The sequence below is a fragment of the Vipera ursinii genome, assembly GCF_947247035.1.
Source record: "Vipera ursinii genome assembly, chromosome: Z".
NCBI classification, from domain to species: domain Eukaryota; kingdom Metazoa; phylum Chordata; class Lepidosauria; order Squamata; family Viperidae; genus Vipera; species Vipera ursinii.
This window is the reverse complement of record NC_139517.1, coordinates 126,012,122-126,029,455: the sequence shown is the minus strand read 5'-3', so window position 1 is coordinate 126,029,455 and position 17,334 is coordinate 126,012,122. Positions and strand designations below refer to the sequence as shown.

At 45.8% G+C, this 17,334-nt stretch overlaps 1 protein-coding gene across 1 annotated transcript in view; it reads right to left on the bottom strand.

Annotated features, from left to right (window-relative positions):
* Positions 1–5,422: 5,422 nt before the first annotated feature.
* GHRHR (growth hormone releasing hormone receptor) overlaps positions 5,423–17,334 on the bottom strand; it is a gene marked incomplete at both ends in the record, with an annotated part of 54,257 nt that continues 42,345 nt past the window's right edge. The window contains 2 exons of the mRNA XM_083379059.1: positions 5,423–5,557; positions 8,195–8,236. Of these exons, the coding sequence (XP_083235185.1) occupies positions 5,423–5,557; positions 8,195–8,236 (177 nt within the window). The remainder of the gene's footprint in view (positions 5,558–8,194; positions 8,237–17,334) is intronic.

Here is a 17,334-nt window from a genome sequence, read left to right as displayed (position 1 = left end):
GTCAGTAGCATCATTAAGTGAATCTGGCTTCCCCATTGACTTTGCTTACCAGGTCACAAAAGGGGAATCACATGACCCCAGGACACTACAACAGCCATAAGTACATGCCAGTTTCCAAGTGTCTAGATTTTGGTCATAGGAGGCTGCGACTGTCATAAGTGTGAAAAATGGTCATGAATCACTTTTTTCAATATTGTAACTTCAAGTGGTCATTAAATGAACTGGCTGAGGAATTCTGGGAGTTGAGGTCCACATGTCTTAAAGCTGTCAAGGTTGGGATACCTCGTCCTGATGGCTCGTCAGACTGACTTATACAAGATGAACACACCGCAAAGTCAGTTGCGTGTCCGTTGGCTCATTATGTTAAAACCCAGTTTGTAGTTGACTGAATTCGATTCTGACCTCTGCTAAAAGGCAGCAGAAATTCTCTTTAAGAGAGGGAGAAAAGCCACACGTGTGCATAATAAGAACAATGGAGTTGGAAGGGACCTTGGAGGTCTTCTAGTCCAGCCCCCTGCCTATACTATTCTGGATAAATGGCTGTCCAGTCTCTTCTTAAAAACTTCCAGGGATGAAGCACCCACAACTTCTGGAGGCAAGCTGTTCCACTGGTTAATTGTTCTCACTGTCAGGAAGTTTCTCCTTAATTCCAGGTTGCTTCTCTCCTTGGTCAGTTTCCATCCGTTGCTTCTTTGTTCTGCCTTCAGGTGCTTTGGAAAATAAATTGACCCCCCTCTTCTTTGTAGCAGCCCCTCAAATACTGAAAGACTGCTATCATGTCACCCCCCAGTCCCTTTTCCTCTAGTCTGGCCATCTCCATTTCCTGCAACCGTTCTTCATATGTTTTAATCTTCAGGCCCTTAATAATCTTAATTGTTCTTCTCTGTACTTTTTCCAAAGTCTCAACATTGTGGTGACCAAAACCGTATGCAGTATTCCAGGTGTGGTCTTACTAAGGTTTTATAAAGTGGTGCTAACACTTCATGTGATCACCCAGGTACAATTCTATGCTACTTGAAACACACAGATTAAATTGTGTTGCATTTTACAGGCAAACTCATGCCCAGCCACACAGGCATTGCTCTACATTCAGATGGGTTTATAACAATTTGGACCTTGTCAAGCTGTTAGTCCTAACACAACAGCGTGGAAAAAAATAATCATATTAAAGTTGGGTAATTTCTCTTTGCAGGACTGAAAACTCAATTAATTGCTGGAGGGCATAGATTTAATCTGGCAAGTTTCCTGAATTAATTCCTGTTCCTTCCACTTCAAAGTTGCATTAAACAAGAGTCAGGAAAACTTGATTATTTTTTCCCTTCAAGATAATCACATGAATATGATCAATCTAACACTTTCCACCAGCACAGTTTACATTTGGTCTTCCAGGCATCCATAGATGTCAATTCTCCACCTTTTCAATCGTAATTAGTGGTTGCATCCTTTCTGTAGACAAACCACAATTCTCTGGAGAACGCTAAAGGATGAAGTTTCCATAACAACTTTGAGATGCAACCCATCAAATCAGACGGTAAGAAGATATAACCGTTACTTCTTCACACCAAGAGTTGGCTATTCCACACTTTTTGATAAGTGAGAAACCACGCAGGGTGATCAGAATTGTGGGAACTTTATTTATTTTAAGGCAATATGCTCACAAACGAAGGTTTATGAGGGCTTCTTGACTTCATTGCTAGATGTATTCTTAACTTTGGCCTTTCCTAAGCCCCAACATTCCTCACAACAAAGCAGTATCTCAATAGTCCATAGCTCTAATGCAAACGGTCCTTGATGCTGTCAGAGCTTGCTTGTTTTCTTGCAGATATTCCAACTAGGCAACAGAGGGAGAAAGTCCTATCTCCTAGCACTGATGATGTTACCTAGTTGGGTCGTGAAATGTCTGCAAGAAAACGAACAAGCTCAGAGAAGAGCAAGGACCCCACAGTCCTTCCTCTTCCTCCTCCTGCTCCTCCTGCTCCTCCTGCTCCTCCTGCTCCTCCTCCTCCTCCTCCTCCTCCTCCACTCTCCATCCCTTCTAGCACTGATATTACCTAGTTGGGTCATGAAACGTCTTAGCAGCCGTGGCAAGAGAGGTCATAAAATGGACCATTCTCTTCCAGTACTCATGATGAGACCTAGTTTGAGTTATGAAACATCTGCAAGAAAACAACCAAGCTCAGAGAGCACCAAGGACCCTACAGTGGTTCCTCCTCCTCCTCCGCACACCGCACTCCCTTCTAGCACTGATATTACCTAGTTGGGTAATAAAACATCTGCAAGATAATCACTAAGCTCAGACAGCACCACAGACCTTGGCCGCCTCCTCCTTCCCCCTCCTTCCTCTTCCCCCTCCTTCTTCTTCTTTTATCCCCACACCCCCCATCCCTTCCAGCACTGATGATGTTGCCTAGTTGGGTCATGAAATGTCTGCAGGAAAACAACTGAGCTCAGAGAGCACCAAGGACTCCACGGTTCAATGCTGAGCTGTGCTGATTCTCAACCTACTGCTGGTGCCCATGACCCAGAAATCTTTTGACTTGGCTTCTGAAACCTTCCAAGAGAACTTTGCAGAAGTCAGGAGACCAGAAGAACAAAAGTCTCCATAGGGTCATGTTATGATGTGCCTGACCTCTTCCTGCCCTGGAATACACATTTATGGGACCCAGGATTTCATAATGTCACACCATCTTTGCTTATCTGTCTCTGGGGCAACCAGGACTGACAATATCCAAGTTACAAAGGAGACCATCTAAGTTGACCATCTTTCGGTCAACTTCTGCTTCACGTTAAACGGCCCCCTAGTGTTCATCCTATTGAAACATGGATAGTCCTTGATTTATGAACCGTCATTTTTCTGGTGTGTATTAAATGCCTGTAGTGTTCATCCTAATGAAATACAGATAGTCCTTGATTTACGACCGGTTACTTTTCTAGTTCACATTAAATGACTCTAGTGTTTATCCTAATAAAACACAGATAGTCTTTGACTTATGATCAGTTCCTTTTCTGGTCCATATTAAATAACCTAGTTTTCAAATGAACTACAGGTAGTCCTTGACTTACGACCGGTCGCTTAGTGAACATTCAAAGTTACGACAGACCCCAAAAAAGGTACTTATGACTGGTTACAAAGTTATGATATCCAGTTCCCTGCCCAGTCATATGAATGGATTTGGGCCTTTGTAACTAGCCTACATTTACGTCCTGCAGTCATGTGACCACAGCTTATAATGGTTTTTCCCAAAACAGATATGTACTTTGGTTTCCAGCAAAATCACCCATAGCTAAATATGGTTTCGCTTAACGACTGTGCCGTTTACTGAACAGTCATGATCGCTGCATTTGCTTAACAAAAAAGTGGTAAAATTGGGTCGGTTGCCTGATGATCTGCTTTACGACTGCCATAACTTATGACTGTTATTGTCAATGTCAATCATAAGTTGAGGAACACCTGTAGAACCATCATGGCTATCTGCCCCCCCCCCCCCGACTTAAGACAGGGGGTTTGCTGTTTCAGGTTTTTTGCAATAACTTGCCTGTGATTGAAACCGTGTATATTTGATCTTTTCCATTAAATCAGGGGTCTTCAAAGTTGGCAACTTTAAGACTGGAACTAGCCAGGAACTCTAGGAGTTGAAGTCCAACAGTCTTAAAAGTTGTATTCAACTCCTACATTAAACAATGAGCGTAATTGATAAATCTGGTCCTTTCTGCGTGCCCATGTACACAATAGTCCTAAGTTGGCACAGAGGGGTATTTTTTATGCCACCGGTTTTGTGTGTTTGTAGCATTTAGCAACCCAAAACGTGACATACAAGGTCTTCATTGTTGAAACACTACACTACACAAACACACAAGGAATGGCTAGCTGATGAGAGCTGAATAGCTCAAAATAGCTATAACAGTCTCCCTTTAATTCTTTGTCGGTAAATTTAACACTACACATAAGCCATTCTTAACGCAACAACAATTTGCGAGATACGTCAAGGTGACTGTTTGGCGATGTTTTGTCGCAAAGCACCTATAGAGAGCAATAATACAGCGGAGGCCCATGGAAAGCAATTAGAAACCCGTTGAGTTCAATAAGGGTGGCTTGGGTGCAGATGGGTGAGGAATATTTAACAAGGCAACACTGAGCACCTCCATGTGGTTAAAACACAACGCCAAAACGGTCCGAACACAACCAAATTGTCTACGTATAACCAAGGCTACATTTTAGGAGGGTAGAGCGAAGCATACAGGTAGTCCTCGGTTTACAACTATTTGAAGTTATGACGGCACTAAAAAAAGTGATGAGCATTTTTCACACTGTTGCAGCATCCTTGCAGTCATGTGATCAAAACTGGGACGCTTTGCGATTGACTCGTACGTATGACGGTTGCGGTCTCCCTTTGCGACCTTCCCTCAAGGAAAGTCAATAGGGAAGCCAGATTCACTTAGTAACCGTGTCACTATTTTAATTGTATCCGTTCATTTAACAGCTGCGGGAAGGAAGGTCATAAAATGAGGCAAAACTCATTCAACAATTGGCTGGCTTAGCAACAGAAATTTTAGACATAATTGTGGTCGTAAGTTGAGGACTACCTGAATTTTGTCTGATTCTCTGCCCTTGTATTTATATGATCACTATTGGCACCAGAATTTTCTTTAATAAGCAAGGTGGTTTTTAAGTTTTTAACTGATTTTATTACCTTTTTTGCCACAGATGTTAGGCAAATCATTCCAACTGTTAAGTGAGTCACACAGTCATTAAGTGAAACGGGCTTCCCCCATTGACTTTGCTGGTTGGAATCCAGCAGGGAAGTTTGCAAATGGCTATCAGCCGACCTCAGAACCCTGCATCCACCATAAATACACTGTTGTCCAGGGCCCGAATTTTAATCACGTGACCGCAACAGTCGTACGTGTGAGGACTTTTTTCAGGGCTGCTGTAAATTCCAACCACCATTAAATGATTGGTTGTAAATTGAGAGGCCCTGTACTCATTCTTCGTTGCACCACAGAGCAACACGCTTCTCAGAAGAACGTTGAGAGGAGTATAGTTCTGTGCACTGGCAAACGCACACCCTGCACAATATTTAACATGTCACAACATTGAAAATGGAGTGAGGTGATTCTGCTGTGAATGATAGCTGCAGCCTTGAAGAAACAGTGAGGAATCTCTGTGCTTGGAGTTCAATCTGGGTGAAGCTTTGTACTTTTGCAGCCCCCACCCCCACCCCTCGCTCCCAAAATCAAGGTCTGCTATTCACATATTCTATTCACACAATCAATGTTGGTCAACGTTAGCTGCTTGAAGAGGTGTGGTCTTCAGTTCCCAGCATTCCCCTGCTGGCTTGTGTGGACTTCAGCTCCCAGAATTCCAATTCTGGGAACTGAAGTCCACTCTTTTCAAGCAGGATTCAGTAATCGCTGATCTGAATTAATTCTTAAGCATCGAGGTTGTCACTTTGATTCCTGAACTTGAGGGCATCACCCATTTTGGCTTCTTCCTCCAGGAAGGCATCACAAATTCGTAATTGTTACCTTGCCATTTCCGGCAAATTTCTGCTTGTACCTTGAAAAAAGGAAAACAACAGTTGCTATTGCTGGAAAAAAAAATAATCCTCATTTATTCGTTTTTACAGGTAGTCCTTGACCTATGACCCCAACTGAGCCCAAAATTTATTTTGTTAAACGAGGCAGATGCTAAGAGAGTTTTGCCCCATTTTACGACCTTTCTTGCCAGAGTTGCTAACTGAGTCATTGTAGTTCTTAGGTTGCTCACATGGTTGTGAAGTGAATCTGGCTACCCCCATTGACTTTGCTTGCGAGAAGGTCACAAAGGGGGATCACGTGACCCCGGGACACTGTGACCGTCATAAATATGAGTCAGTTGTCAAGCAACCGAATTTTGATCACATATGTGGAGAATGGGGTGGTGGTCATAAGTGTAAGTATTGGTCATAAGTGTGAGGACTGGTCATAACTTATCTTTTTTTTTCAGTGCTGGGCACTAATCGAATAGTTGATATAATTAAAAATATGTACCAAAGTTAATGATGAAATATAGGTAGTCCTCGACTTACAACATTTGGTAAACAGCACTGAAAAACGTGATCATTTGTCAAATTTACGACCATTGCAGCAACCCCATGATCATGTGATCAGAATTTGGACATTTGGCAACTGACTCATTTGGTCTCTCATTTGTGGAGTTCCTCAGGGGTCGGTCCTCTCGCCTCTCCTGTTCAATATCTATATGAAGCCGCTGGGCGAGATCATTCGTGGTTTCGGGGTGGGGTATCACCAGTACGCTGATGATACCCAACTTTTTCTTTCCACCCCGAACCAACCCAGCGATGCCCTCTCCGTGATGTCCCGGTGCCTGGAGGCGGTTCAGGTCTGGATGGGGAGAAACAGGCTTCGTCTCAGTCCCGCCAAGACTGAGTGGCTGTGCATATCGGCATCTCGGGTTAACCAACTTATTCCACCTCTAACGATGGGGGGTGAGGTGTTACCCCCCGTTGATAGGGCTCGCAACCTGGGCGTCCTCCTGGACTCACGGCTCAATTTTGAAGACCACATAGGAGCCGTGACCAGGGGGGCTTTTGCACAGGTTCGCCTGGTGCGCCAGTTGCGTCCCTATCTGGACCGAGACGCCCTACGCACAGTTACTCATGTGCTTGTTACCTCCCGTTTGGACTACTGTAATGCTCTCTACATGGGGCTGCCCTTGAAGACCACTCGGAGGCTTCAACTGGTGCAGAATGCGGCCGCGCGAGTTGTAATGGGGGTCTCCCGATACTCCCATGTAACACCTCTACTCCGCGAGCTGCATTGGCTTCCGGTTGCCCTCCGGGTGAAATTCAAGGTGCTGGTTATCACCTATAAAGCCCTACATGGCCTGGGTCCGGGGTATTTGAGGGAACACCTGCTGCCGGCATCAAACGCCCTTCGCCCAGTGCACTCCCACAGGGAGGGTCTGCTCAGGGTTCCGCCGGTGAGAGATTGCCGGCGGGTGACACCCAGGGACAGGGCCTTCTCAGTGGGGGCGCCTGCCCTCTGGAACCAGCTGCCGGTGGAGCTGAGGACTGCCCCCGACCTCCGATCATTCCGCCGGGGCCTGAAGACCTGGCTCTTTGAGCTCTCGGGCCCAGGCTGAGGAGAAATTTTTAACTGGGGTTTTAAGTATACAGGGTGAATTTAATATTTTTTAATTTGGTTTTTTAACTTTTGTATGGTGGATTTTTTAATTCCCTGTAAACCGCCCTGAGTCCTCAGGGAATAGGGCGGTATATAAATGTAACTAAATAAATAAAATAAATAAATAAATATGACGGTGGCTGTATCCCGGGGTCATGCAATCCCCTTTTGAGACCTTCTGTCAAGCAATCAACGGGGAAGCCAGATTCACTTAACTACCGTGTGACTCACTTAACAACTGCAGTGATTCACTTAACAACTGTGGCAAGAAAGATCCTTAAATGGGGCAAAACTCAATTAACATCTTTCTTGCTTAGCAAGGAAAATTTTGGAGTCAGCTGTGGTCATAGGTTGAGGACTTCCTGTATTATTTACTAACTGTATATGCCCAAATCGCTCGAGTTTATAATAGGTTTTTTCCCCCATGGATCTGCATTTTCTTAAACCTCTCCCACTGTTTTTGGTTCAGCCTTCCTCAAGACAGATCGATTGATTCGTTATGTGTTAGGAAGTCATTTTCGACTCCTAGCAACCGCATAAATAGATTTTGTGCATGACAACATCGTTTCAGAACTTGCCTCATCCATCCTTCTCAAGTTCCAGAAAGACGCACTCAAAACATCGGAAGAAAGCAATATTTCTCAACCTTGGCAACTTTAAGATGTGTGGACTTCAACTCCCAGAATTCCCCAGCCAGCCTGTGTGGACTTCATATCCCAGAATTCCCCAGCCGGCCTGTGTGGACTCACAGCGTGGCTGGCTGGGGAATTCTGGGAACTGAAGTTCTCACATCTTAAAGTTGTGGCTGAGAAACACTGCTTTCTCCTTCTCTGTTGAGTGCCATTTTAAAAAGACAACTAAAATTTTTTAAAGACAATTTAATTCACCCTGAATTCGCCAAGTTCCCCCAGGCCTTGATCAATCCAGAGAGCTATGCTGACCTGGGAAAAAGACACAATGGCTTCTCTTTTGCAGCCACAGAGATCTCGACAACTATTAAGTTCCTTACCTCTTGATTCAGAAAACAGTATAAAACGGCAACGATGAAACCCTAAATAGGAAAGAATACTAGTAGATTAGTAGAAGTTAATAGGTTTCACTCTCCATGTGTAAAGATGTATAGGTAGTCCTCAATTTATGATCACAACTCAGCCCAAAATTTGCATTGCTAAGCAAGACAGTTGTTAAACGAACTTTACAACAGTTTACGACCTTTCTTGCCACAGTTGTTAAGTGAATCACTATGGTTATTAAGTTAGTCACATGGTTGTTAAGTGAATCTGGCTTCCCCCATTGGTTTTACTTGTCAGAAGGTCACAAAAGGAGATCACGTGACCCTCCGGTACACTGCAACCGTCATAAGTACGAGTCAGCAGCCAAGCATTCAAATTTTGATTTGCGTGACCATGGGGATGCGGCAACAGTCGTAAGTGTGAAAAATGGTCGTAAGTCACTTTTTTTCAGTCACTAAATGAACGATTGTACGTCGTTTGTAATACAAACACAAATGAATATTTTAGTTTGTTCTTTCTAGCAATGCTATTTATGATTTGTTCACTCATATACAGTGGTGGGATTCAGCCGGTTTCCACCAGTTCGGCAGAACCTGTAGCTAATTTTTTGTTGCCCAGACCCAGAACAGACTTCCGGAAGTGGCATCCACACACAGAACCGGTTGTTCACCTATTTGAATCCCACCACTGCTCATATAGTGACTGCTCAAAGTTGCAACAGCTCTGAAAATAAGTTTCCACCCATACGGCATTCCCACAGTCATGTGATAAGAATTTGGGCACTTGACACGTGGTATATATTTACGAAAACTGCACTGTCCTCTGAGCGCCATTTGTAACCCGCCCAGGCAGCTTTCAAGAAGCAAAGTCAATCAACACATCTTCAGTTGAACCTCACAACAAAAAACCTCTCAGAAAATAAAAAAGAGAGCGATCAAATAAAGCAGACAACTGAACATATCCCAAAGGAAAGAGAACCCAACAGTTGATGGAATTATACAAGTGCCCAAACTGCAACCCAAAACCCACTTATGTATCATTGGGTGCTGGGTGGGTGTGGCCCTTTGGGTGGGTTTGGCCAATTGGGTGGGTGTGGCTGCAATGGTAAAGGCAGACTGGGTGGGACTAAAAAGTTCAATCAATCCATTCCAACTTTGCGAGAACTTTTTTTTTTCTGCGAGAAGTTGAAATTGATTGATTGATTGATTGAAACTTTTTTCTTTTGTACACGGCGGCGGAGGCCTAAAGTAAAAAGGTTTTATAAAACCCAGCTGAAGGCCTAGGACTGGGGCGATGGCACACGTGCCCACAGAAAGGGCTCTGCATGCCACCTGTGGCACCCATGCCACAGGTTCGGCACCACAGGATTATGACAACCCAGGTGGAGAAAAACTTGCAGGAAATATTGAACATGGAAAAGATAACCTGTACATCAAGACTGCAAAATAAGTCTGAAGACAAGGAAAAAGATTTGACAAAATGGATTATAGAGCTGTCAGGAGAACCATGAGAACTTGAAAGACAAAAAATGATAAGAGAAATTAAGAGAGAAAGAAAGAAAAAGATTTTCAATGAATACGAAGGGGCGAAACATTCCTACAGCATACTTGACTTGTCTATTTTACCTACAACAATATCTACAAGACTATGGGAAGACCTTCGGGTCCAGTGGAGCCTACTGATTAGGAAAGATGTTTGGCAAAAAAAGAAAAAAAAGGGTAAAGTTAGAATCAAGAAATTAGATGATGGGATTTATCAGACGGAATATCTAAATATGGTTTGAATATGGTTAAAGAAATAGAAAAAATCTGGATATAAATGAATTTTAGTTTAAGAGGAATTGTCCTGACTCAAGCAAACAGGTTGCTGGATTTCACTTGAAACAGGTAGAATCAGCTCCAGAGCTGAATCATAAAAATTACTTTATTCAACAGGCATCCTCAAGTCAATAACTTACAGCTATAGCAGAAGTTCTTCCGGAATGCAGGTTGTAATTGGGACCCATCGTGTAGGTAAAAGGACAATAGATTTCTCCATTCTAATGGAGCTCCCAGCCCTCGTGGCTAGGATTCATGGAAAGGTAGCAGACTGGGCACATAAACAGGATATCCCATAATAAAAAACACAAGCCCCTCCCAGTGGCCAATCCCTAACACAGATATGAGTAACATAAACTACATTTCCCAGAGGCCATCTCTTAACGAGACAGCTTTTAACTCTTTAAATGCTAAATGCTCTAACAGCACACTCCCCACCTGGAATTATACATTTCCACTATTAATTAACTAATAACTAAGATAAACAAAGCATAGCATCAAACAATGCCATTATGAGGTAGATAAAACTATGTATAGTTCAAGGTTCAATCTTCAACTTCAGTCTTCTTCAGCCACAGGACCAAGTCTGTGAGTCACGACCCGACTCTTGTGGCTTCACGATCTGGACTTCAACTTGACGAACTAGTCCATCAGAGCTGGGTAGAACTTGGTGCACAAGTCCCTTGGGCCACAAGTTCCAATGGGTGTTCTTGTCTCTCAGCAGGACAAAGTCTCCTTCTTCTAAGTTAGGCTCTTTGATCTTTCATTTGTGGCGATCCTGAAGAGTAGACAAGTATTCTTGCTTCCACCGCTTCCAGAAAATGTTGGCGAGCAGTTGAACTTGTCTCCATTGCAGTTTATACATATCTTTGGGAACAAAGTTCCCCGATGGTGCTGGCCAGTCACCTGTCTTCTGGGTTAGCAAGGTGGCTAGGGTGAGGATAGTTGGATTTTCAGGATCTGAAGAAACTGGAACCAAAGGTCGAGCATTGATCATAGCCACTACTTCTGCCATGAGGGTAGTGAGGACCTCATGTGTCAGAGTGGGTGTCTTCGCCAGCATGGAATCTAAGATTTTGCGGGCTATGCCAATCATACATTTCCATGCTCCTCCCATATGGGATGCATAAAAAGGTTCCCTCGCACATGCGTGCTAGTCGTTTCCGACTCTAGGGGCCGGTGCTCATCTCCGTTTCAAAGCCGAAGAGCCAGCACTTGTCCGAGGACGTCTCCGTGGTCATGTGGCCGGCATGACTAGGCACCAAAGGTGCACGGAACGCTGTTACCTTCCCACCGTAGTGGTCCCTATTTTTCTACTTGCATTTTTATGTGCTTTCGAACTGCTAGGTTGGCAGAAGCTGGGATGAGTAACAGGCGCTCACTCTGTTACGCAGCACTCAGGATTCGACCTGCCAAACTGCCGACCATCTAATCGACATGGGAAGCATGGGAAGGGTTAAATGTCCATACACAATTTTGGGCCTTTAGATATTTGTCAGTTTCTGAATCGGGACAAATGCCTTCATCAATCTGCAGTTCCTTGCATGCTCCTACAAAGTTAGTTCCACAGTCAGATCTAAACACTTTAACTGGGCCTCTGTAGGCTTGGAACCTCCTTAGAGCATTGATGAAGCAAGAAGTGTCCATAGATTCAATGACTTCAATGTGAACAGCTCGAATGCTAAGACATGTGAAAAGAACGGCCCAACGTTTGCTGTTGGCTTGGCCCCCTCTGGTCCAATAAAAAAACACGGACCAAGGCCCAAATACATCTAGTCCAGACATGTCAAACACAAGGCCCGGGGGGCAGATCCAGCCCGCAAAGTGGTTTCATGTGGCCCGCGAAGCCATCCTGGAAACAGTGAGGGAACGGCCCCCACTGCCTTGGCCTGGCCCAGAGACCCTCCTTCTGCCAGAGACCCCCAGATCTGTCCCACTCCTGCCCAGGCCCCCATAGGCACCCTTGATGCGAATGTAGAGCTGGCCACGCCCACCCAGTAGGCCATACGCACTCTAGCCACGCCCACCCAGTAGGCCACACCCACCCAGGCCACACCCACCCAGCCCCTTGAGGGCCACCGCAATGCTGATGTGGCCCTCAATGAAATTGAGCTTGACACCCCTGATCTAGAGCTACGTTGGTAAAGGACGGTCCTGGACTAAGGTGTTCAGATGGCAGGTCGGCCATGGTGTTGTGTCGCACCTCGTTATTTACAGCAATGCAGGCATCTGTACAAAATTATGGCAATGCGTCTTTTGGCTCCCACAATCCAGAAACCAGCCACTCTGATAGCAACTTCTGTCAAGTGCCTGCCTTGATGATGGATGGTTTCATGGTAGAATTGGACCCGCAGGAGCATGACATGTTGACGGGCAGGAAGGATGATAGATATCATAGCATTCTTCATCTTTCTTCAGTGGTGGGGCAAGCTCGTCATGTCCGCTCTGGATCATCTTTTCAATGAACTCCACTAGATGAGCTTTCATTTCGGGCTTTCGGTTCATGATTCTCCCCAGACTGTTGAGGCGAGAGAGCGTTTGCTCATGATTGTTCGGCAGGCGCTGCCTGGATATACAAAAGGGTAGTGGGGCTACCCAATTTCCTGTGGTATCCTGTAGGAATTCCTTATCCATGAGCTCTAGAAATTCTTTGTCCTCTATCAACAAAGCCACGTCATTGTCATCTTTGCTGGTCTGGAATACTGTCGCTCCTAAAACGGGTTTGGTTGTCGAAAGCATGAAGTGTTCTTGGCATGGTTTTAGGTGGGATGCTCTTCCATTACTGAGAATGGAAGTCGCTGAGTTGTTCACTTGGGTTGGAGCTTGCAGCTGATCGACGCAGACTTTTCCTGCAATGACCCATTCAAGTTCCATCTGAACGGCATCTGGGGCGCCTGGTGGGCCTTTGATGGTTTCATGACTACCAAGGGACTCAGGGGTGTCTTGTCCCAACAAAAGTAGAATTTCAGCCTTAGGATCTAGGGCAGGGAAGTGATCCGTGATGTGCGACAGGTGAGGTATGATTCTTACCACCTCTGGTGTTGGAATTTGACTGCGGTTATCTGGTAGGGAGTCCCATTCTATCACTGGTGGCAGTGGGAATCGTGAACTCCCATCTGACAACTTTATGCACGGTCCAGAGACTTTCCTCCCCACCATGCTCTGGGGCACAGTGCATGTTGATATTGTGAAAAACTCTTCTTCCCTCGGAGCATCAAAGAGGTTGAAGAATGCTGACTTAGCTATTGTGCTAGTGCTTTGTATATCTATCAGTATATACATCTTCACGGCTTCTTCCGGGCATCTGTCGGTGTAGACTTTAGCTAACCGATGTGGGTGCATGAATGAGGGAGTGGGGAGTTACCACATATTGACGTGCAGTGGACCTTGATGGGCACCTCTGGGTGCACGTTGAAGCTCCTTCGTCATAGGAGGAGTAGAAGTTGCTTATTGTGGCTGTTCAGAGTCTGGATGCAGGGCTCCCGGTTGCTTGTTACTCTTGCATAGGTGGCATTTCACTTTAGCTGCACAAGCTTTGGCCATGTGTTCCGTAGACTCACAGCACTTGTAGCATATTTTGTGCTCTTTGAGCAGAGCTTTTCTTTCGTACAGGGACTTCTTTCCAAATTCTCTGCACTTGTTCAGAGAATGTGAGGATTTATGTAGTGGACAAATCAGGTCTTTATCTGATTGCAGAGGTTTAGATTGAGGTTTTTTTCAAAAATTGCTCATCTGAAGTCTTCCTAGGCAAGGTAGCGACCTCTGCCTTTGTTGTGATTCAGGGTCAGCCTGTGGGTTCGGCAGTTGGGTCGGACGACTCAGAGGAGGAGGAGGGGGGTGTTGAAGACCTTGCTGATGAGAGCCCCCAGCCAGGCCCCTCCCACTTGGTCACCACGGAGACCCAGCTGTGTGAGCCTGACAGCGTGGATGAAGATGACCCATAGCTGGCCCTGTTCAAGGACGCCCGACGCAGGAGGCAGTCAATCAGGAGTAAACAGAAGAAGGCAATGGGGCACCTCGGAAGGAGGCAGAGAGAGGCCACGCCCTGAACTGTATTTAAGGGGAATGTGTGGGAGCGCTGGTTTGCTGAAGGCAACTGCTTGGATAGTTCCTGTTTCTTAAAGCTCCTGTTCTTGGTTCGTGTCTTCTTCCGTTTGTTTTTGTAGCAATAAATTTGGCAGGCATAATTCCAGCCTCTTGCCTTCTTGTAAAAGGAGTTGTCCCTGCCTTTTCTGCAGGGCCGGTAGCAGGCTGGTACAGAACAGCCTTGTGCACAGAGACAAGGGTTTTACCCCTTGCGATTTGGAATGGACCCGTGGTTGCGCCAGAATTCTGACTGGTCCTTTTGGCTGCGGGAAGCCATTTTGATATGTTGCCGAAGTAGAAAGGGTTATTGCACCGGTTTGCTTGGCGGGTAACAAATTCAGCAAGAACAGCAAAAGGGGGATTTTTGCCAGGGTTCTGTTTTTTGTAAGTTTCATATCAATCAAGCCATTTTTCTCTTAACTGCCTTGGTAGTTTTTGAACGATAAGGCTTTTCATCTCGAACTGATCAAGACAGACAAGTCTTGTCAAGGTGGGATCTTTTCGAACTGTGCGTAGCTGTTTCAGTAAAATGGAGAATTCCCACATCTGGCTAGGATCGCTGATGTTGATGCCAGGGAATTGGTAGATACAATCCAAGAACGAAGACTCTATCACTGCGAACGCGCCATACTGCTTATCGAGGCTTTCCCAGGTTTGCTGGAGGGTGGCGTCTGGGTCACCTAACTGGGATGTGTAGATGTCCTTCACTACCTTTGCAGATTTTGGTCCCAGCCATGCCATCATCAGCCCGATCTCTTCGGCCAGTTCCAACCCCTCTTTGGGGAGAGTACGCTTGAAAATATACTTCCACAATACGTACTCCTTTCCCGGTTTGTCAGAGAATTTCCGCACACATCTGGATGCCAAATCCAGCCTTCCTCTCCAGAATTTTGGAGGGTACATTGGTACTGCATAGAGGTTGCAGTCCTTAAGAGCAGGGCTTTTCAGCCTTTTCACCCATTGTACCACTTTTAGGATATGGCAACATCCGAGTACCACCAGTCGCCTAGCAAGGTGTCAAAAACTTGATGACCAAAAAAAAAAGGAAAAAAGTGATGTACAGGTAGTCCTCGACTTACAACAGTTCACTTAGTGCTCTTACTCCTGTCTGAGGTTTTCATTGTTGTGAGCGTTTCTGTTGAGGATTGGCAGTGGGGGTGGCGTGGGGGTGTGTTTGGTTTTTATTCCCCCGTCTGCTGTGTGGTTGCAGTAGGTTTTGGTCACTTCACATGACCCTGGGACACTGGGACCGTCATAAATATGAATCAGTTGCCAAGCATCTGAATGTAAATCACAAGACCCTGGAGAGGCTGCAACATTCCAGCTGATTGGCGCTTCTTCTGGGCTCAGAAGCGCCAGGATCAGTGCCGAGCTCCAGCTGGAGCCTGGCGCTGATCCTGGGGCTTCCACTGAGCCCTGACAGCCCTGCAGCTCCAGCCGTCTCTCGCTCAGGCTTGTGCGGTGATGCCACCGGTTCAGCTCATTCCCCTCCCCCGCTACCACTTTTCTAGGATGGTCTCGTACCACCTGCCAGGTGCAAATGTACCACAGGTGGTACCTGTACCACTGGTTGAAAAGCCCTGCTAAGAGCACGGTTAGTGGCTTTTTGCCGCTCCCCATAGACCTTGCCCCCAGGAGGAGGAGCATGTGATGAAGACGACTGACAGTTTTCTTCGGAGTACTCTTCCCATAACACTTCTTGGGTTTGTTCTCTTCGTTGCGGATCCATTCTCCAATCGCTTTGAAGATTTGGCCCGAATTCCTCTGCCTTGACATTGAGCTTAGGAAACATGGCTTCTTGTGTGCCTACCTGCTGAGGGATGTTTGCTGTAGCAGATGGGCCAAATCGATCACCCCTTGCGTCTTGGTTATTTGGGGTGAATCTTACAGATCTAAGGGGGGGGGAAATCTCGTCATTCAGATGGTATATTGTCAGCTTCCTAACTAGTTGGCACATCTGATGGCGAAGATTCTCCTTCTTGGTCACTTGGCCTCGGGAAATCTGTGGTCGACCATGTCGCTTTTTCCTGCTCATATCGTAGCGCCTTCCGGTCATCTATGTAGGCCTTGACACAGCTGTGTAATTTACGACCTTCTGGTCTCCCAAAATTGGGGTCACGGCTCACGTCATCCTTCTGTAAGGCTGCCGTCCTCACTGTTTCTTCTGCTGCCTCCCACTTGCGCTGTAAAAACTCAAGCTTGGCTTCTGCTTCACGAAGGGCTGCATTGGCTTCTTCAGCTTTGATTTGTGCTTGTGCAGCTTGAATGGCTAAGCTCTCTGCCCATGAAACTTGGCACGCGTGGCTGTGGCGAGAAGATACTTTACAATAGCGGGAGGCACCTGAGACATGGGATTGCTGTGTCACGCTGCTGTGCACCTCGGACCTTGGTGCCTTGGGATGCGAGGACAAAGTTTTCTTGGCTGAGTGAGAGGAAGATACATGCGCCCACTGGGATGACGCATGCGAATGACAGGACACTTCGGACTCAGCCTTCTCGATTGGTGTGTCTTTCATGTGAAGCTCGACCTCAGAGAGGCATTTTCTACTTCCTAGGAACTTTTTACAATTCCTTGTTTTTTAGCTTGAGGCTTTGCATTGTTCTGTCGAGTGTGGGACCTCCTAGCTGCAACTGGATTTTTTTGAGATGGCGTTCATAGGTTGTCCAGTGTACGAAAGAGTCTTCCATATCATCTTCCAATGAGAGAGTGCGCTTGGGGGAAAGCTCTTCTTTAGATGCTTCGTAGAGTTCCTGAAACTTGTCCCAGTGTTTTTCATGATGTTGATGGAGCCAATCCCATTGCTCCATCAGGTTCGACTGCATGACTTCAATAGGCTTCCTTTGTTGCCTCAAACCATAGGGTTTCTGACGTGTCTTTGCATTTTCTGAATTTTGGACATCAGGTTCTGTACAGATATCAAGGTTGGTTGGTTGGACCAGCTCTTCTGGTCCAATAGGACATTCTGCCATGACTAGGGCAGACTCAGAAGATTTCCTAGATATTTTGAATGAGTTCAGTGAATTTCACTCTTTGACCACAAGGGTGCACTGTCTGCATGGGTAAAGACTTCAGTGAAGTTTACTCTTTGACCATCACGGTATACTGCCTGCGTGGTAGCATAAATGTAGCTTGTTATTTGCAGATTAGCCACCAGGGTGCGCTATATGCAAGTAGAATAAATGCAAGCCTCTTACTTTCAGATTAGCCACAAGAGGGCACTGCACCTAGACTT